The sequence below is a fragment of the Acipenser ruthenus genome, chromosome 9 (genome assembly GCF_902713425.1).
Source record: "Acipenser ruthenus chromosome 9, fAciRut3.2 maternal haplotype, whole genome shotgun sequence".
Lineage (NCBI taxonomy): Eukaryota > Metazoa > Chordata > Actinopteri > Acipenseriformes > Acipenseridae > Acipenser > Acipenser ruthenus.
This window is the reverse complement of record NC_081197.1, coordinates 35401756-35423979: the sequence shown is the minus strand read 5'-3', so window position 1 is coordinate 35423979 and position 22224 is coordinate 35401756. Positions and strand designations below refer to the sequence as shown.

The 22224-nt window shown below is 35.6% G+C and overlaps 1 protein-coding gene and 1 long non-coding RNA gene across 3 annotated transcripts in view; both read left to right on the top strand.

Annotated features, from left to right (window-relative positions):
- The window catches only part of LOC117405279 (uncharacterized), a 96026-nt gene that overhangs the window by 22141 nt on the left and 51661 nt on the right, over positions 1-22224 (top strand). The window lies entirely within an intron of this gene.
- LOC131696539 (transcription factor Sox-1a-like) lies at positions 674-21737 on the top strand. 2 transcript variants are annotated; one of them, XR_009329483.1, is made up of 3 exons: positions 674-1783; positions 3942-4042; positions 20960-21737. XR_009329483.1 is itself a non-coding variant. In XM_059029916.1 (2 exons), exons 1-2 carry the CDS (start codon positions 941-943, stop codon positions 3972-3974), a joined length of 876 nt encoding a protein of 291 aa, XP_058885899.1. In that variant the 5' UTR covers positions 674-940; the 3' UTR covers positions 3975-4563. The 2 variants fall into 2 exon arrangements, 1 of the variants encoding a protein (XP_058885899.1); XM_059029916.1 differs by lacking the exon at positions 20960-21737 and having other exon boundaries at positions 3942-4563.

Here is a 22224-nt window from a genome sequence, read left to right as displayed (position 1 = left end):
CTACTCCTCGACAAATTATGTGACTTAAAGTTCCCGTGTTGACACTTAAAAATACACTTGAACAAAGGGTATACCGATTGTGGTTAATAATAAAAATAAATAAATAAATAAAAAAACAGAAAAACATTAGCATAATGTTGTTGATGCACTTTTATATAAAGTAGGGACATAAATGGGCATAACTGTCCATGCTGTACCAAGTTGGGTTGAACAAAATAGCAACGGCAATATAAAGTTATATAAAGTGCGTGCAGAAGCATCGCTATGTACCGTGTAGACTGATGCACATTTTTCCAGCTCACTGGGCAACGTTTGTTCATGGAGATTGTACGTATGTTTAGTTAGCTCCGCTTATTAACTTGGCTATCACAGCGGAAAAACAGAAAAATCCTAAAGAAACTGCTATTTTTCTTCCCCACACTACATCGTAATTGTTGGGAGGAAAACCAAATGTGCTGCAACGATGAAAGCAAACAATGAAGCGTGCAGAGGGCAAATAATGAATACAGAACATTTTAAATGGTTTATTACTATTTACATTCCGCGAAGGCAGAGCTGCCCCCCTGCCACACACCCCGCCTACTAGTTTGTTTCTCACTTATTTACGTCACCTGACCGTGCATCATGCAAATCACGACGTTTCTGTGCTACGATTGGCCGCCTCGAGCTCATTTAATCCCTGTCAACCCACATCATATGGCTGCTGCTCTGTTAACTTCTCTGCTCTGCTGGAGAAAGTAGCTCAAAGACGCTTTTCATCACTCTGGATGTTTAAAGCAGGAGAAGGAAAAAAAAAACCTGATAATAAAAGGTAAAACGAAGTTTCACTGCAATTCAGGATTATACTCCGCAATTAAGAGACTGTGGTCAAATAAGAGGATTGCTGACTGTTGAAATTGAATGTTTTTCTGTGTTGCTTGAAAAGTAAAAAGTTAGGTGAATGTATAGCATGATGATGGAAACAGACTTGCACTCCCCCGGACCCCAGACTAATACCAATTCGGGGCAAACGGGTCCAAATAACGGGAGCAAAGTCAACCAAGAACGGGTAAAGAGGCCGATGAATGCGTTTATGGTGTGGTCCCGGGGCCAGAGAAGGAAGATGGCTCAGGAGAACCCCAAGATGCACAACTCCGAAATCAGCAAGAGACTGGGTGCAGAGTGGAAAGTGATGTCTGAAGCTGAGAAGAGACCTTTCATTGATGAGGCTAAGAGGTTACGAGCCATGCATATGAAGGAGCATCCGGATTACAAGTATAGACCCAGAAGGAAGACCAAAACGCTGCTAAAAAAGGACAAATATTCCTTGGCCGGTGGTCTGCTTGGTGCTGGGCCAGGTGGTCCCGGTTCCGTTGGAGTCGGACTCGGGATGGGTCATGCTGGAATCGGACAGAGGCTGGAAAGTCCCGGGGGTCACGGTGGCACTGCAAGCAGCGGCTATGCGCACATGAACGGCTGGGGAAATGGTGCATATTCGGGCCCAGTGGCAGCGGCTGCTGCGGCTGCTGCCATGATGCAGGAGGCTCAGTTAGCTTACAGCCAGCACCCGGGCACTGGGACCCACCACCACCACGCTCACCACCACCATCCCCACAACCCGCAGCCGATGCACCGCTATGACATGACAGCCCTCCAGTACAGCCCCATTTCGAACTCTCAGAGTTACATGAGCGCCTCTCCGTCGGGATATGGGGCCATCTCCTACACACAGCATCAGAACTCGAGTGTCGCCTCGTCTGGGACCATCGGAACCCTCGGATCGCTGGTGAAGTCAGAGCCAAGTGTAAGCCCACCTGTTAGCACTCATTCTAGAGCTCCGTGTCCAGGGGACTTAAGGGACATGATAAGCATGTATTTACCAACGGGAGAAGCAGGCGATCCGTCAGTTCAAAACAGACTTCATGCACTGCCTCAGCACTATCAGAGCACCACTGCAGGGGTAAATGGAACAGTTCCATTAACACATATTTAAAAAAAAAAAAAACGAAACTGAAATAAACAAAAACACATAACCAAATATTTACCTCCTTTTTTAGACTGTCACCGAACGACCTTTTTGAACAGAATGTTTTTGATGTTCTTGTAAATTGAAGGTAAAGATTGTTTTGAATGCCTTTTAGAAACGAAAATAACAGTAGCCTACTCAAACAGTATGCCTTTTAGAATGGTTTTGTTTCATTAAGTATTTTTGCACAATCCACTTAAGGGATACGTGTAAACATAAAAGGCCAACTTTTTTTTGTACATGTGGTATTCCTGTAATACACAGTTAGCTGGTAACATGTTACCTCTAAAATGAAACCCTGTGCAAAATGGAAAAAAAAACTATGTAAAATTAAAAGAAACATGAAAAGTGTTTTAAAAGTTTTTTTTTTAAGTTTTTTTTTCATTTGACATTATTCAGACGTTTATAAAGATGTGAGTTTCTGTATATGAATTATTTCTTTTTTGTTGTTGTAATATTTCCTGTAAATTGTGAAATAATTGAAATAATTTTAATATTATAGAAGTTGACAAGAGACTCGACCTGTATAAATAGTTTACTAAATGCATTTTCTCAGAAAAAGAAATATTGACATTGCGTTGAATTTTGAGTTAAATAAATTCTACAGAAATGTAACCCTGGATCTGATAAACCATTTGTTTGTGTTTTATGTTTGTTCTTTTGAAGAATAATCACAGAAAACCTTAAAGAGAAGTGACAATTATTTTTGTAGTCTTTAAAACTGTGAAACCAAAACAAAATAAATCCTGGCTTTTCCATTTAAGGTATAATTGCTTTATAAGAATATTAAAATCACAACACAGAAGAAAGGCGGTTTGTACCAACAGGCACATTTCAGGAGCATAACCGATTTTTTGTTTGTTTTTTAATTGTTTTATTTAAAGAATTGAATATATATCTAAACGCGTAATTAAACCTAAACCCTCACGTCAACGAAGAGAAACCCGAGCTTTACGGTTGCAAGTCAAAAACAAGCATCATCTTAAAAATGTAGTGACCCAAAACATGTAACCTATTATCGCAATTGTTGAAATACTGAATAAAGAAACCACGACAAGGGTAATTATATGACAATGTTGTTTAGAGACATTATCTAAACAACATTGGTATATAATATTATTCAAACAGAAAGTAAATATATTTGCTTTGTGTTTGTGTGAATAATATTTAATTCCCTCACCTGAAGTAAATAACACATCGAAAAAAGCAGAAATAAATATGTTTAGGAACAGAAAAAAATTGTGAACACTTAATGTAAAGGCTTTAAGACAATTAATAATAACTTATTTAAATGTGCAGCAAATATATACAGACTGGTAATAATAATAATAATAATAATAATAATAATAATAATAATAATAATAATAATAATAATAATAATAATAATAAACGAGTTCTCACAATATACAGTGTTGGTGGTTTAAACTATGTTACATTTTTTTTAAAATGCGCCTTAAATGACCAAAACAATGTAAATTGATCGCATGCGTGATACGGTGAATTTTCGTAAGATCTCCCTTTCTATCATTAAACTTCACGTATAAAATGTGTTTCTGAACAAAGATAGGCCTATCTAAAATGAAGACTGACAGATTAATTGTGATTCATTCTGATATTTTTAAGTAGAACAGACACGATTCTCTTTAAAGGTAGTTAAATTCAACGCTTGTTGTAAACGTTAATTGTATACAATAATATTAAATAAAATGTTTTCATTGCTTGATATTGCAAACAGTTTTAGATTAAATGTGGATTAACTAAACATGTGTTGATTTGTTCATTCAAATACCATTATACTTGTTACACGACAAGGTTATAAATAATAAAATATTCTGACATAATAGGTAACAGTAATTTATAATAAAAAATGTAAAAATCTGGAATGTATGTTGGTTTTTAATAATAATATATGGTATTTCTGAATGTTTTATTTTAGTATCTAAAGAAAAAGACGCCCGTGTCATGGTAGTGCACAGAGGGAAGGGGATACAAGATACGAACACCTGTTGAGTTAACGTTTTCGTCTATTTTTTTGAAGTAAGGAATTTCGACAACATCTTATTACGTTTATCCTTGAGATCAAATATGTTGTGATTAAAATAACAATTCTTAGTGTTTTTCAAGACTGGACGGAAAGGATATTAAACAGCACAGTCCTCAAGGCCGATAGCACCGTTTACAACAACAATTTGAAGAATTGTTAATGTTGATGGCACAGTTGACATTTTTTGGAAAGTAATGCTAACTGAAAACTATATGTTGCTATTTTTTATTTACTCACATGTAGTTTTCAATGAGATGTATACATTATGTTTGTAACGCTTTTGTGGACCAAGTTATTTGGATTTATATGTACTAAAAACTGTCACCGGCATTGTATTTGTGTTTAATTTAGTATGTTTTTTTAAGGTGAATATTCCTAAATATAAATGTATTCATTTCGATGACATAGGTTATTTTTTTAATGCATCTCTCTCTTTCTCGCTTTCTCTCTCTTTTTCTTTTTCTTTGGTTAAGTTGTTTAATAAATCCCAGGAGCGCTTGATTCCTGCAAGTAATTTGCAGGCTTCCTTGGTTATTTACAGCATGACGAATTACACCGAGAGAAAATACTTTAGCATTTTAAAACTGCTAATAAACGGTATGAATAAGACTTCTAGAAGAGACACACATTACAAATCCTTAAATTGAACAATGGACTATAATTTAGGATACAATTTAACAATGGTTATCTGATTAAAAAACAAAACAAACAAAACAGTTTATTTAAAAAGGCTTTAGTATTCCATGTCCAGAGTTGCTCTCATTTAAATTTGAAGTGTGTCGCGTTGTGGTTTGTTGGCGGTATGATTCTGTGTTTCAGTTGATTTCAAAGGAAATGTATTGGTGGTGAGAACGACGAGAAGATAAGTATTTTGGTAAATAGATGTTGGTGAAAGTATTCTTAAAACACATTGGGTTTGGTCAATAATATCTTCATATTTCACATGATAGCCCACCAAGTCTAAAGTGTATGAAAGTTGCTTTAAGAATCTCAACAAGTCCCGCGGGAAGGAATCAGGTTTGCCTTGCAATTAAAGTGAAGAAATGACGCAACTAACCAACTCATTTTATTCATGCGGCCAGCCACAGCTTTTAAAAAGTAAAAGTGTATTCATTTGAAAGCGTAATCCTTACAAGTAAGTGGTCAAAGTATATTTATTTGGTAATAAGCAATTAAAAATAAAAACCTGGGTCTAGGCCATTAGCTTGTTTTGGAAGGAGAGTTCAAAGTTCACGTCTCGAAACCTTGATCTCCAAACAAAGAATTTACAATTGAATAACCACTCCTTTAGATCCAAAGAAAATCTGATTATTCATTGGTCGATAGACTCTAGCTATCTATGCAACCCTCCTCCGAGCTCCATCACAAGAGAGGCCCACATGAACACACTTTAAACCACTTTACTTCCACAGTAGGCCCACGGAGATTCGCATGTTGTGATTGACTTAAAAAAATAAAAACATTTTTCAGTAATATTTACATCTATACAAGTACATTGTAAAGTAGAGAAAAGTGGGTAAATGTTCGAGATGTACAAATAGAGGAATTTAGGATTAGACTACACGCACACATGCACTTTACCTAAAGCACATACACACCAAATCTGCATTTGGAGTACAGATTATAGACCAACAATTACAAATCTGGTATTTCACAAAATTAAAGATGCAATTTAAAAATAACAGACTATAACACTATATATCCATCTTACTCTATCGTTATAAGAGAGCAAATAGACGTTTTAGTTTAGTTTTTAAAGTATTATTATGCATTTGATTTATTTGGTAAGTAAATCCCCATTCAGTCAGGAATATTTTTCGTTTGATTTTCTGTTGTGTCAGCAGGGATTATGCGAAATGAGGTGAGTGGCGCAGAGTGTGTTTTGTGCTAAAGAGGAATAGGATTATAGAAAAAAGGGACTAACCTCGGGGTCAGCGGCGGGGTAACTCTCTTACAATTACCTACCGGAGCAGCGACGTCACCCCCGGAGCACTCCAGCAACAAGTGGGGCTGCGCTTTTACTTGAGGCTGGCAAAATTTAAAGCATATGTATTTACACCAAAATATAGTCTAGATATATACATTGTAACTAACGATAAACGTGAAGAAACTGCGTTTCTGCTCGAAAACCTGTAATTAGTGTGTGTGTATATATATATATATATATATATATATATATATATATATATATATATATATATATATATATATATATATATATATATATATATATAACAGGATAAATGGCATTAAATGCTCAACAAAGTAACACAACTGATACATTTCTGTTATGGCGGTTCTACACCACCCGAGAGCAACGCAAGCGTCCAGTTTTGGTGGCGCGAGCGTCTGCACATAAATAGAACTATGTTCTATTTTTCCCGCACACCGGACCAAACAGAAGCAATGTCAACAAGTCAAAACACAAGTGGAACGCAGAGGACTAGAAATTAAAACTTAATGGAAAAGATTCGATTCCGTCATATCATAACATTAATACCAACATTTTCCTAATGATGTGTATATAAATACCTTTGGGCTCTGCTCAAGAAATGCAAAACCACACAGAAATATATAGGGGAGACCGGGGACAGTTGTAACACGTTATGGTTGTAACACCTTGAATTTCTCCAATCAGAAGCAAGCTAGTGCCACCACTCACTCGGCACATGCTCAATTCGGGTCTCTGTCTGTCTGTGGAAGAGAAGCTGTCTGTGCCAAAGCCCTGAGAGTTTATCTACAGAAATTGATTTTTGACCTAGTAGAGTAATTTACCCCCCCCCCCCCCCCCCCCCCCCCCACACACAATTTTCTTTTTGTGATATATCCCTGTGTTATCCAGTTTATGGATCCAGGGTTTTAGCATTCTCATCCCTGATCTCTGTACTTATAACTGACACAGTTGTTTGCTCTTAGTTTTGTTGTTTCTTGCTGGAACATGAGGTTTAGTAATGGCTCTCTGGGTTGGGGTGAATTGTAACACGTGTTACAATTGACCCCATACACTATTAGCTGAACTGTATTTGGGCACATGAATCTTGCATTGAATGAAACAAGATGTTCATATATCACAATTGTGACTCAGAGTGACATATTCTTGCTTGATAAGGCCTATAATTTTAGAGATGTTAAAAAGCTTTAAATGTAGGACAACAAAAAATTGCCTTTTGTGAACATTTTTATTTTTCAATAAAGATATTAGGTTTTTTATTTAATTAAAAACAAACATAATTGCTTCATATGAAAATTGATCTTATTCAATAAAGCATTCGATTCTTGAGTTAAATGAAAGGTGTTATAATTTATTTAATTATTCTTCACAGAATGTTACATCTGACCCAACCCCCAGTTACAACTGACCCTGGCCATGGGGTCAATTGTAACATCGGACACCTTACATTTCAAGCCCTCATGCCATATGTATCTCAGCTCTTAAGTTGTTTGTATCAAAGTCTGGTCAAACTAGCTCAACTCATCTGTGAGTAATGGAGAGAAAGGTAAAAAATGTTACAACTGTCCCCGGTCTCCTATAAGGATAGGATCGTGTGAAAGTGTCCGGTCTTGGAACATAGTATAGAACCGCTTTTAAACAAACAAAACAAAAACAAAACCAACAATAATTATTATTTATTTATTGTTGTTCGTGGGCATTAAATGAAAGTTACATATTTGTCCATGTTTTATTGTTTGTGATACTTGAAACTATAGTTCTGTCTTTCAAATATCTGCCTCAAAAGGCACAGCCGTTTTGACAGGCAAACCAGTATAATTTAGACAGATACCCTAAAATGTGATGCTTCCAAATGTAGATTGCCAAAACTATAAATAATCTTTTCCACCTGATGATTTCTTCAAAGCTTTTCCGGATGCAATGTAAGGGGATTGCCTATCCGTTAGCTATTTGTATCTTATCAGCAGATGTAAAGCTACAAAGATTTGCATTGAGAAACACAAAGCGAGAGCAAGTCATGGCACATTGCCAAATAAAAGAGAAATGTTCTGGTAAACTTCACCTAAATAATTTATTGCTCTATAAAAGTAAAAAAGTGGGAGGTGAACCCTTTGACAAATAAATCTCAGCTGCATGTGATTCGCTTGTCTTGTACACACCCATGTATTTCGCACTAGGAAGCTATCATCATTGGCTCTTATTTGCTATTTGTAAACCCCGATCTCTTCCACTCAGTGTCCTAAATGTGGATAATTAGCATCAGTTTATCACGCCTCTGCATATTTTCTCTGCTCTCCAAAAATGCACACTGCTATTGGTTGCCATTCTGTCACAGAAGATTATGGAGACAGATTGCACAGAACGAATGTGCTGAACGAGATTAGAAAGGAATAGAAATAACAAGTGGGCCAATACATTCCTCGTGAGAGCCTTATCATACAATTACACGTTGACATGTTTAACAGTCTTGCAGCCTCTTAATCCAACGCCCTTCCAAGAGTAAAATTTCAGTGCCATAATATCTGCTGTATAGTCTTATAGTAATTTAAGCACCAAGACGTTATTATAAATTCACCAGAAACGCATCGAACAAAACTTTTATTTTAAAAACTTGTTCAGTGTCTTATGAATTCAGACGTGTGTTGTATCTAGCCTTGTAATGAGGTAAAATCGGGTAGGATATTTTTATACTGTAGATACACTAGGACACCCTGAAAAATACTGTTTATTGTTATATTACTGAATTATCTGTGTATATATAAGTTTCAAGTATTTTACCATTATATGTAACAGTCTAAATAAATCACTTCGCTACTTTTCTTCAGAATCCAGACCATAATATATATATATATATATATATATATATATATATATATATATATATATATATATATATATATATATATATATATATATAAACTAGTCAACAGAAGAATAGGCTACATTCAAACGCATTTTACAGTATAAAACTAAGGTCAATAAATCAAAGCATGTGCGTGGTCTGACCACGTTAATGTGTGATTTATTAAATATAGCGAACAGAAGCTTGACTTCAGCATTTGTTAAAGAGTTTTCTTCAACTTTTTTTTTTCTTTTTTCTGCTCAGTGTGTCTGAGGCAGCGAAGTCTGTGGGAGAGTGATTGTTAGTGCCTCTGCTGGAATTTGGCAGGGCCTAGGTTTGGAGAGCAGCCCCATGCTGACTCCCATTCACCGGGCCAGCTTTCTGTGAGGTTGGGAAGTTTCACTGAGCCGTGCACTCAATGGCTTCACAAAGCTGATTACAAGCTTCAGCGAATTCCTGAAGGGACCAAAAGCGACGCAGGTGCAACGAAGCCGAGGGAACTCTTGACACCAGTGACAGAATGGGACAAGGCTAGGACCACACAAATCCAAACACTCCCCAGGAAGCAGAAAAAACTCTGGGAAAAAATACACATCCTGGCCACGGTTTTTATTATTATTATTATTATTATTATTATTATTATTATTATTATTATTATTATTACAAATATATTGTTTTGCCCTAACTTTATCAACACAAAATGTGTTTTGTTTATGATTTTTTTTAAAAAGTCCACTATTAATAACACGCTCGTATACACTTGATTGAAAGAGTCCATTTAAAAAATGGGTTTTACATGGTAACTGCTGCAATGGACGTTGTCTGCTTTAGTTCTATCTCACCTGTAAATCTCAACAATGAAAATTAATTTAATCTCTGTAAATGCTGATTGTACTGGTGCTTCGAACAAAGCAGCAATTCAATTGTTTGGTAATGTTATATTTCCTTTATAATGTATTATATTAGAAACTATGAGGGTGTATAGCTATGGTCAAGTTTGCATCAACTAGAATTGAAACACCATTTAAAGAAACTATATGAACACAATTTAGATATTTTATTTAGTAGTTTTAAAGAAATTACAAAATGATATCGCACACGCCTACTGGAAGCCAAAAGTAGTAAAATATTTCGTGCTATTTATATAATTATATATAGCTTATTTTTTATGAATGTGATGTTCTCTTATACATGTTACCGAATATATAATTATATGTATAGCTTTTTGTGCAACATTATACAGAATAGGGGTTTTAATACTATATTCTACATAGGTCTCTTTATAAAATGAGATTTTGCCTAATACAGTTGTCTTGTGTGTACAAAATTTAACGTCTTGGGTGTTATAACGCTGCATGTTTTGTTTTTTCATTCAGTTAGCACAGAAAAAAAAACATCCTATCTAGGAAGGAGTTATTTCATTTTTAACTTTCTTTTCCTCCCATTCCACAACTCGTACCCTTTCAGCAAAGCCCCCAGACGTTAAAACCGTACAATTAATTAGAATCGTCTCTAACTACCAATTACTAAGGAAAAACAGAATCTCCCAGAGGAGCACTAATCACACTGCAACCAGTCCGACGATTTCTAATTCCAGAACTATGAATATTAATGTGGGTGTAGGGAGTGCATACACTATGATCCATTCTGAGGGGCTTTTCCTATACTATTAAATCAAATTATTTTGCAATTAAAGGAATGTATTCGATCATATTGAAAACAGGGGGTGCTAAATTATAGTAATAACATAGTACTGTTATTTGATGTTTTCTTGTTTGTGCGCGTTTCAGTGGATTCATAGTTTACTGATATCCTACTGCGTTCAATCATCTGTTGTATTCTTTTTTTTTTTTTTTTTGCTTGTAAAATGTAATTGATAAAGTATAGGAGACATGTGAACACTTTCGCATGTCAGTCCTAAAAGTTTGTTTGGGCAGTTAGGATCGTGTTTCCTGCACGCGTTATTCTTGGCAAAAAAGGTGCTTTCTAGTGTTCTTTTGTTTGATAACTAATTCAAGTTAATGCGATCTTTATGTAAAGCTAACAGCGGATAATTGACTGTTTTCTTTTTCGCCAACAATCTCCATCACAATCAATTAATATCTATAAACCAGCAGCAGCATCACCTGCCCTCCCCCGTGTCTTTTGTTGCTAATAAAGTTCTAATGATTGAACGTCAGCCACACTAACTCTGCTAAATACAATTTAAAGGTTGGGGCACAAGAGAACTACTGTAACATTTGAAATGATTCCTACAACGAAAAACAGTAAATATCTTCTATTCAGCATTTAGGCAGAAGTAATTTAGTATCCATACTTGTGTCCAGTTTACGCTTCATATTGGATTTCCCTATTTAAAGGGTTTTGAGTAGAATTCTGAGAATGGTCAAGAAAAGTAAACAGTTCCGCAATAAATAGTTAAATTTTTAAATAGTTGACAAACAAAACAAACAAAACCATTCAATTTAAATAATACTTTCAATAACAATCTATTTAAACCGTGTTAATAAAGTATAACAATGCATACACAAAACAACGAATTGTTAATGCAGGAATCTTTCAACTCGAAAACTGGTCATTTGAATATCTGCTTGGCGCAGTACCACACGTTGTATGCAGGCAGATACAAATGTCGGGGTGGGGTGAGGGGGGGAATGGGGGTTTGACAAACAGTGTGCTTGCTGACGTGAGTGTGGCAAGGATAATGGTTTCATAACGATGCGTTTCAGTTGTTGTCTGTATATGATCCTCTCATGTTCCCATGGCTGCTTTCTTATGGTATCGCTAATCCATCCCACTTCATCTCACACCTGAATTCTGTCATCCCTGCCATCTTCATGTGATCTGGAAACAATGCTGATCCCCGGAATTGGCTATGCTAGTCAATCAGCCAGAACAGACTATGCAAATGAAAGAGAAAGGCGAGAAGCTGGAAAACAGTGGCCCCGATTGTTTTGTGGATTTCACAGAACCCAGCTGCAACACACAGTCCTCTTGGAAACACAGAGTTCTGCAGCAGAGCCCAGCAGCATTACAACTTTGAAAACAATTACGCATCAACGCATTTATGAACATCTATTAAACAAGATAATACTCTTTCATATCTACAACGACAATTCTACGGAGGGCTTTTTATTCATTAGTGAAGGTATAAGCAGGTGCCGAGTCTTAATTTGATCTCCTGTTAGTCATCTATCGGATGAAAATTAGATTTTAGACGACGAGAAGTGTGCAACAATATATCTGTCATTAAACAGAAAATATTAATCAATGGTTCTTTAATTAAATAATAATAATAATAATAATAATAATAATAATAATAATAATAATAATAATAATAATAATAATAATAATACAATATACATAAGCTGTTGCATAAGATTCGTGTTTAATTTATAACCATTTGATTTATAGAGCTTATATTAAAAGTATAAAACTTTTTTTTGGTTTTTCTTTTCATTGGATAAACCGTAAAACGTGCAATCATGCCTCCGGGTGGCCTGGAGCTGTCCAGGTTCTGAAGCGATATACTTGCAGTAATAGCAAGGTGTAACCAAATCAAGACATGCTTCGGGTTAATTTCATTATTCGTCTTTTCTAACGTCGAGCAGACAAACAATTGGAACTCAGTGTGACTTGGTCACCCTTTAAAGAATAACCACTTTGTTTGATCCACGCCCGGCATATACAACCGATGGGGTTAAACTGCTCCTATTGTCCAGTCCAACAATAGATGGCAAGATATTATATATACTATCAATAAAATAAAACAAATGGCTAAATTCACAAAAGTATTTTTTTTATTATACATTTTTGATAACTTAAAGTTTGTTATTCGTGAATACTTTTGCAAAGAAAAATAAACTTTACATCTCAATAATATTAAATAAAGAAAAATAGATCCAGCTTTGTGAACACAGCCCATTCCCAGACAAGTTTTAATATCTATACCCAGTAAAGAGAGAAAGAGAGAGAGAGAAACATAAAGATGGTCTGTAAAACAAAATCATTCCGCCAAATTGTAACCTGCAAGAGGGTAAAAAAGCTTTCATTTCACGGGGTAACTCGTTATGTGCATATTCCTAACGTCTTGTTAGAGACATCATGCTGGTGAATCATAGCGAATCATTAACCTTCTGCATCGTGACTTTTTCCTGTGATGGCATGGTTAACATTAAACTTGGCAAGTTTCCAAACGCAGTTGGGCTACTGGAAATGGTACAAGAGCTTCTCTCCAGAAAACTGATACTATTTCTGTAGAACTATATACAAAAGTAGTGTGGAGTACAGGGCAGCAGTGTGGAGTAGTGGTTAGGGTTCTGGACTCTTGACCGGAGGGTCGTGAGTTCAGTCCCAGGTGGGGGACGCTGCTGCTGTACCCTTGAGCAAGGTACTTCACCTAGATTGCTCCAGTAAAAACCCAACTGTATAAATGGGTAAATGTATGTAAAAATAATGTAATTGTATGTGAAAATAATGTGATATCTTGTAAGAATTGTAAGTCTGCTAAGAAATAAATAATAATAATATAAAAAATAAACACACATGCACGTTACATTTTTTAACGCAAATCGCTTCACTTCAATTAATTACCCCATCCTTTGTGAGAGGTAGTTCACCATACAGAAGTGTGCTCAAGAGAGAGGGATATTGACAATTGGTTATTAGCATATATCACACAAACTTATCTCTTGCACCCATCTCCTTCTAGAGTGGTGAGTGGAAGACAATCAGTATTATATTATAACAACACCAAAGACTGATATATCCCAACTGTAGCCTACAGTAAGATTGCGTTTGTGATCGCCACTTCTCACACTCCCACACTGTACTTTGTGTGTCAATAAATAGGACTATAAGCATACTGTTTTGCTTGCTGTAACATTGTTGGTATTGGGCTATGTATCTGATTCCCTGGAATATATTTGCCCACAAAAAGGGTCACTCCCTCCTGAGACAATTGAAAAGCTCACAAATGAGTTAAGTTCTTGTTTGATCTGAATTAAATGTATATGTGTGAAATAATAGTCTAGTGAAGTCTATGTCTGGAGCACAGAAAGTTTTATATTGAAGTTAGGTCTGAAAAAATGAATTTCCCTTATTTGTCACTTGGAGAAAGACACCACATACTGTTCTAAGGCTTCGCCAGCTGGAAGCTTAGACTGGACCTGTTGATGACCAATCCCCAGGCAGACTGGTGAAGTCCATATCTGTTCTGTTGCCTAATAACTCCACATGTAATTCTTGAAACACATGCGAATATCAAGCGGATATCTAAAAAATGCCCCAAAAATGTGTCATCAGTTTGTGTTGTTTTTGTGAGGTATCAAAGTACCCTCTCAATAATCGTGATAACCCAATACCTGGGATATATGTGTGAGAGACATCTCTACATAAAGGCACCTTGAGTGCACATAACTCCATGACAAAGTGTCCACCTCCTGCTACATCTCATCAGCATTCATGTGAGCAGTGTGTATGTGTGTGATTGATGTCTCTTAATGGCCTTCTTGTCAAAATGTTTGTCAGTATTATTATTTTCTTCATATTTCTATTGAACTGTTCTAAGCTTTTTGTGATGTATGCAGTTTGCCTGAATGTTTTTAAAGTTTGTTCTTCTAATATTCCAAGTCGTTCAAAATGGTATGATTGCCAGTTACATGGCAAGTGGAACCTGTCTGATTTTCACTTTCATTGGGATTCCACATCCTGTTATCCTGCGATAACATGACACAGTCTAATCTGGATAGACAAAGAGTGCCATTGACAGCACAGCGACAGAAGCCTTCCGCCTGGTCAAATGATGGATGCGGGTTGAAGTCTGAGTCAAGCAGAAGGAGCACATAACTGACTTTATTATTTAAATACAGGAAAGATCAAAACACTGGATGATATTATAACAAGAGTATGCATGGAGTGTACTGGAGACAACCGTCTCTCACCCAAGCATAACAACCTTGACTTTGGATATTCTATCCACTCAGAAATCTGTTATACCACGGTACACTCAATGTGGCATGTATTTATTGCTAAATTATAGTATACAATATATGAATAATTTCCGTTTGCAAAGATCTAAATCATATTTGTAACCCTTTGAACCACAAAAGGGTTTAAAAGATTAATATATGTATAACACACCAATTACACAAAGGTGTACATTAATGATGCAAGTTAAGTTTTTGTCATCATCTTACCTAAGAAATGTGACCACTTGCTATTTCTACTTTCAGCAACACAGAGCATGAAGCACAGCTAATGTGCTGACACAGACTAAACTGTATTTGTCTGTGGAGTGTGGGGTCCAATCTGAAGAAGTGGATAGTGTTTCCCTGTGTATTTCTATCATGTCAGTCAGAATACTACTGTGCCTTTGGGTCTGTTTTTATCCAAATAACTCAGCAAAACATCCCACAGTTAATTATATGTAACACAATTAAAATGCTGTCCAACAATCTATTGCTGCCGATTGTTGTTCTTTATGATTTCCGGATTGATATAAGAACATGAATTAAAATGTCTCTTAATCCATCTTTTAACTTATAAAACTCACCTTCCCATTAAAGAGCTCATTATCATACAGAAAAATGTCTTAGCACACTAAATAAATGCATAGTGTGCTGGTGGCAAGATAAACTCAGAAGTGAAAATAAAGGCAAATTCTAGTGAGTGATAGAAAAATGTGCCTTTGTTGAAAAACTCTTTTGCCAGTAATGTCCTCCACAGTATGCATTACCTGTCATATGATTGACCCTATCTTTTATTATGTTATATAGCAGGTAATGCCCATTGGGTCTTAAAAGAGGTGACATTTAAGCCTTACCTGTTATAGTACAGGTCAGTGTCTTTGTTTACTAACAACTTGTGGGCTCCTCAACCATTGAACCAAAAATGTGTCCACTCAGAGTAGTGTTAATTGATCAAGTTACAGTAATATTTAATCACATATAATATTCTAAAGTTTTAAAAAAATAATCTCAGTGCTAGTGTTTTACCTTTATTCAGTGTTGCATGTATTTTATAATTGATACACTTTTACTTGTAATTCTAGTTTAGAAGTTTACAGTCTTTCTTTTCCCTCCTAATACATGCATTTGTCTTCTAATAACCCAGCACAGTGTGTAAGAGCACTGTGCTATGAGAGGGGGCTCATGTGAAAGGGGAGCAAGGGAATTTAACATGGCTCCCTGTTCAAAACATAGTTTCCTTTCCCACACATGCCCCACCAACAAGCTTCAACTGGAGGGACCACCCTCTAAGGAGGTGAGAGGGTAGCTCAGGCTGCATGCTGATTCAATCCCAGGACTTTCCAAAAGACTGCAGGAGCTAATTAATACCAATTATTATGTTGTCTTTGTAATGTGTACAACCTTTCCACAAGGGAATGGGCTGAGAGACCACCAGAATTAATTTCAACATCCACTATATTGATCTATTGAGCTAACCAAGCATCAAAGGTAAATCTGAGTAAGTCACAAATAATTACAAACATGATCAATTAAACTCAATACTGTTAGCTTTAGTAAAGGCAACTAATAGCAAAAAATGTCCAAACTTTAAGGAAGTTTCAGTGTTAGGTCTTATAAACCATGATAGGAAATTGCTGTGTGAGTAGATATGCCAAACATAAAGGGGTCTCTTTTTTTGGAAACACAATTGAGCAGTGAAGTAAATGCAATTTATCTCTGGAATTTCAAAGGTAATAGCTTTTACCACAAACCCTGCTTTAATGTGCAAGTTTGTCAGCTGGGAAACATTCAGTAAAGCTGTATGTGTGTCTTAATACAATGAATGAGGTGCTTTAAATAGCACCAATAAAGAGATAATCAGATATTGCTTCCAGCTGTACAATGATTGAACAGTTAGTTTGAAAACTGATCTTCCTTTTGTCTTTCTTTCGCTCAATTGCCTGCAGACATGAACAAAATTAGATATGACTTGACTTTACTGAGTATGTACAACTATTTATTGTGATAGCTGTCTATAACACTACAAGCAATTTGAAACACAATGCAAGCAGGGCTGGTGAGGGTCCAAGAATAAAACAAATCTACTGCTAACAGTATGCCAGGTGTTCTGCAGGTCTATAGTCATCCAGAATAACTCCTTTTATCTTTTCTGAATTTTTGATGTTTGTCATTGGCCATCTCCAGCAGTCACCTCTTTAGCAGGGGAAGGTTTTAGTAACCAATAATTCTTAGAAGCAGTATGGCTGTTGCTGTAGTCTCTTAGTATCAATATTATTAAACTCAGTTTGCCCTCCTTAAATGTCTGGCAAAGATTAAATAATATCATTCATTGTGGGAGCATTTCAATTCTAGAAATACACTGCCCTGAAGCTTAATATTGTATTCCATTTTTTTTTTACAAATACTGTAGTATTTTAGGAAGATATATGTTGAGAGTGTAAGATTTGGATTTTAATCTACAGTCTAAAAATGCCCTTTTAAAATGTTATTTCAACACACACACTCACACACAGATTTTGGTATACAGTCAAGAAAGCATGTGCTATTTATTTAGTGAAGAATTTGCACTGCTATTAGACTGTTTTGTACTCTTGTCATACATACTGTATGAGATTGTGAAGACACATTGTGCAACTTAATTTAACATCAGAATTTGAAGCATGGAAAAAGTTAAATTTTGTCCATTGAAACACAGGAGTTCAGATTTATCTTGCCTTATATAAAAAAAGACTATAATCTCCACTTCTGTCATGAACAAGTCCGGTGGAGCAAGCCTTAAATCACGTCCATTCAAGGCAGGCTGTCACAGGAGTTTAAGAGCCTGAAGTCCTGCTGTGCAAATGGAGCTATAATCAGATGCCTCTGAAGCTTCTTGATCAAATAAGTGTCTTGCTAGATCTACAGGGGGATCTTAATGAGCTCAGCCAGCCACCAGGCAGATTTTTACAAGCATTTGTTCCCACTCGAGATTGTTCCTCTTAGGTGAACTCATTTCTTTTGAGCTACACAGTTTCCATCTGAATATCTATTTGATTAGTCTCCGTTTAACATGCAAGAAACTTTCAGTAAATATTGACTGGCATTTTGATTAACTTAGCTGCGCTCCTATAGAATATTATAATGTGCAATCCCTTTCATTTTCTGTTTGACTCAAATTATTTGAGTGCTATCAGTGCGTTCTGTAATGTCCCATTTTCTTCTAAACATTAAGACTCACTTAAAAAAAAACAAAAAAAAAACAACAATGGTTCAAAATCATTTTAAAATTATACCAGCACATTCGGTTGGAACTAATAATGAGAATACAGACAGTTTCTTACTTCTGTTGTACTGGGAAGCAGGGTGGCTCTGAGCAATGGCAAAATGATACCAAGCCTTCAAGTTGACAGTTTTGATTCCAAAGCAGGTCTGAAGTGATTGGAAGTCATTTTGTTCTGATGGCTTCTGAGGTGCCTATGTGGGATGAATAATAGCAGGTTTAGAAGAAAACTCACTGTGAGCTCTATTTAATTGTTTAAATCATTAAAGTAGAACCCTACCTGGCGTTTTACATATTCAGAGGTTGAAATACACTAAAGAGACTCACATGCACTTTTAGGTATTTGATTTTCATAACTTTGGTGCACAAACATTGTCTAAACAGTGACTGCATTTAGATCAACTGAACTGACCTTGTATTGTTTACAAGGGTGTTCCTAACAGAACATTTACAACAAGTTTTTATTTTTTATTTTTTTATAATACCTTAATTTAGTCTGACAGTGTAAAATATCAGGTCATCTTGACTCCACTGATAAAACATTACATTCCCCATGTAGTTTTGCACCCAACAGAAAGTTGTTACCACCAGGGCAGCATAGTAGTGGTCTATTTGGACTGAAACATGTTTGTGTGTAATCCACTCCACCAACTGATGGATAATTGAATATTTACTGCAGACTTCATTTTCTTTATATATATATATATATATATATATATATATATATATATATATATATATATATATATATATATTTTACTTAGTGATAACGAGTCTACGGTCCTCAGATGAGAACTATTCGAGAAGCTATTGATAAATTGCGAGCAGGACTTTGATACTTTAGTTTCCAAGAATTCTAAAACACAAAATAGTGTGTTATTCTGTGTGACAGAAACAAGTGCCTAGTGGGTATGTGCCTACATCAAAACTGCATACAAACAAGATTAACAGAATACTGAAATGGCAGTCTAAATGACTGGATGGATATGAAAACCCCCACCCACATAAGGTGGTACCTCCAGGGCAGGGTGACTTCAGGTCAGTGCAGAGAAACTCACTACCATTGCCCAGTCCATAATCTGCGTGGGATAAAAGGTTTTTCTAAAAATCAGAATCCTTTCATGAGCACACATACCCTCAGTGGTACTGTGTATAAAGGCACTAGGGTGCAAGGACAATTCAATAATAACATTACAACAGGCTAGTAAGAAACCACTTCTAGCAGGGTTGGACACATTTGTGCCTTCCAGTCCAGCTCAGCAATGTTGTTTATTTGAACTTAGCTATTCAACTTGGGCTGGAATAACCTAGGACAATTACTGGGTAGCACTGACTAAATGGACATCAGAATCCTTTATTATTCAAAACTGTTGCTCACCACTAGTTCTAGGAGAGGTGAATTGTGCATTCAAGTCACAGACAAAAGTGACATACTGTGTTTCCAGTACTAGTCAGTGCAATTTTGCTATTTTTTTTTGCACCTATTCATTAATGTCAGCCCCAGCTTTAAACACATTTGAATATTTAACACATCTCATAATGTTAAACAACGTACTGAAGACTGAAGCGTGGCACATTTCTGCAAATATACCATTAAAGGTGTCAAAGAAAACTCAGTAACTTAACTTTTAGTCTTTGTAAGCTCATGTGCAAGTGTTACTGATTCATCATTTGGCTAGTGGTAGATGTGTTGCTGTTAAAAGCCTTTGACATTTGCATGTAGTCACAGGTCTATGTTTTTGTCCCTTTCTATTTATGTCCCAGGGAGAATGTTAGCCATTTTAATTATTATGTTCCTGACACCACAGGGTGCTTTTTGGGTATGTATGATTTATATGCAGTGGTTCAGTCTGAATGTTGTCAGGCCATCATTAGTTTAACATAAAAAACTAATAATGACAACATGTCCACCGGATGTTGAAATAAGTCTCCTTCTAGTAATTTCTAAGGGAAAAATAATTGTGAAATTATTTATGTATTTCTTAAATGAAATATACAAGTCCCAGCAGTTAGTGAACCATTTATATAGACAATATAAAGAAACATTTTATAATCCTGAGAACAAACCAATAGAATTTAATTGCACAGTATTGAAACAAACATTGAAAATCTTGAGACATTGTTAAAGAATACCATAGAAAGCACACTAGTTTATTATTTGTGGTTTATTGATAAATATAAAAAGAAACAGTAACAGTAGCACTTTAATTTAAAGAATCATCATAAGAAACCACTGGATGGATTTCATGTTCTAATTTTCCATTTGTTATCTTTCTCCTAGCCATTTCATAAATGCAACCTGTGAGTTATTACCTACAGTAAAAAAGGATGTTATAAACAATGTTAGATTGTAATTAATAATGACAATACCATGCTATAGCAAACCATGTTATAAAAGCATAACAAAGTCATTAAATGCAGCTGTAATACATTTTTTGTCAACACCTTTAATAACACAATGGTTTAGAAACAGACGCTTCTACTAAAGTGTGGCCACAATATATGCACATAAAATGTATAGTATCCATTTCTGAAAAGTAATACAAAAGTAAAATATACCTACTGTGTTAATCCTATTGCATTTCCATTTTCCAAAACTTTGCATTCCCATAAAAAAGTGGAAAGCTGCTATTTCATTTGATTCTTTGCAAACACTTCTATTTAAAAGTGCATATTATTGTACAAATCACACTCTGTGCCAATAAAACACAAAGACCAGCACTACTGGTGTTAGTCATTGTTTACAACGTTTTACTACAACAGATTGTACATAAAAACACAGAAATCAATGTTACACGCATTGACATTACTGTGTGTAATATAAACATCTAGGAATTCTATGGCTTGTAATAACATCATATCTTTTTTGCATTTTCTTTTTGTCTGCAGTCGGTTTGAATGGCAAGCAGGGGTGGCTGCAGAAAGTCTCCTGTGAGGCGGTTATAATTGCAGCATTTAAAAGTGATCTGCAGCTCTTTCAATTTGGTTCTAACTGACTGAGGTGGACTTCCAATATCTTTGGCTGAAGGAACACGATCACTTCATCTCGAATGAGTATCAAGCTGCATGATTTTTTTCCTCTGGAAAATAACTGGACCAACAACAATGGATTGAAATGGAAGGCATACATCCACACAGTGGTTTGTGCCTTGCTGAATTCTGAGACATGAAAAGGATAGCGAACTCTGCAGCTCATGGCACACAGTTGCCAACCCATTAAAGTCTTTGTACCACGAATATTTGCAGGTAACATCAGCAACCAGTCCTGTAGGAATACGTAGAGTTGGTTATGCATATGGTGATGTGACTGTATGGTATTGTGGTGGTCATAGACATATCTTTTAGGGTTCTGTGTTCTACAGTACATATAATGGCATATAAGTATTTAGACAGAATGGACCATCCATTAGAACTGGAAATAATGAGTGGTTTTAACCAATAAAGATGAATAAAAACAATTGACAACAAGTATTTCTGAATGGGCAGATGACTATCTTTTTTAATATGTATTTTTTAGCAACTATAAAGTTACATTTCAATTCTGGTAATTATATTGTTAGATGTATTTTTTTATTTTTTTATTTTTATTTTTTTTATTATCGTAGACCAATCATTAAATAGTACATATTAAGCAAAGATTGACTACCTTTACTTAAAGTAATAAACAGAAAGCCTATCCTGTTTTTAGAACTTTTTGTGTGTGTGTGTGTGTGTGTGTGTGTGTGTGTGTGTGTGTGTGTGTGTGTGTGTGTGTGTGTGTGTTTGTGTTTGTGTGTAAATTACAGTAGATTTTCTGTTTACCACATACATTTTTGTCAGCCTCTGGTCTACTTTGTTGAAATAAACATGGTATAATTGCAGCCAATGATATGCACTGCCTAACACACTGCAGCTACACATTTTACCATCCCCTGATTGAAGATAAACCACTACTTCGTCTGCCTAGTGAACACAATGCTAAATGGAATCTTATGACAATGCTATCAGTAGCATTTAGCTGATAATTACAGTGACAACAGATATTTTGCAACACTTACTGTGTAATTAATGAGCTTTTATGAAAGACAGGTCTCTATTATGCAGTTATGAAAAGCAATCTTTTACATTTTACATTGAACTAAAATTTTGTTAAGTCACTTAACAACATGTATTAC

What these genes read in the sequence shown, in the direction of transcription:
- LOC131696539 (XM_059029916.1), top strand. Translation starts at nt 941, where the DNA reads ATGTATAGCATGATGATGGAAACAGACTTGCACTCCCCCGGACCCCAG. An exon ending in TGGTGAAGTCAGAGCCAAGT is followed by an intron (nt 1,784 to 3,941) that starts GTAAGCCCACCT and finishes GTTTTATTTTAG; the next exon opens with TATCTAAAGAAAAAGACGCC.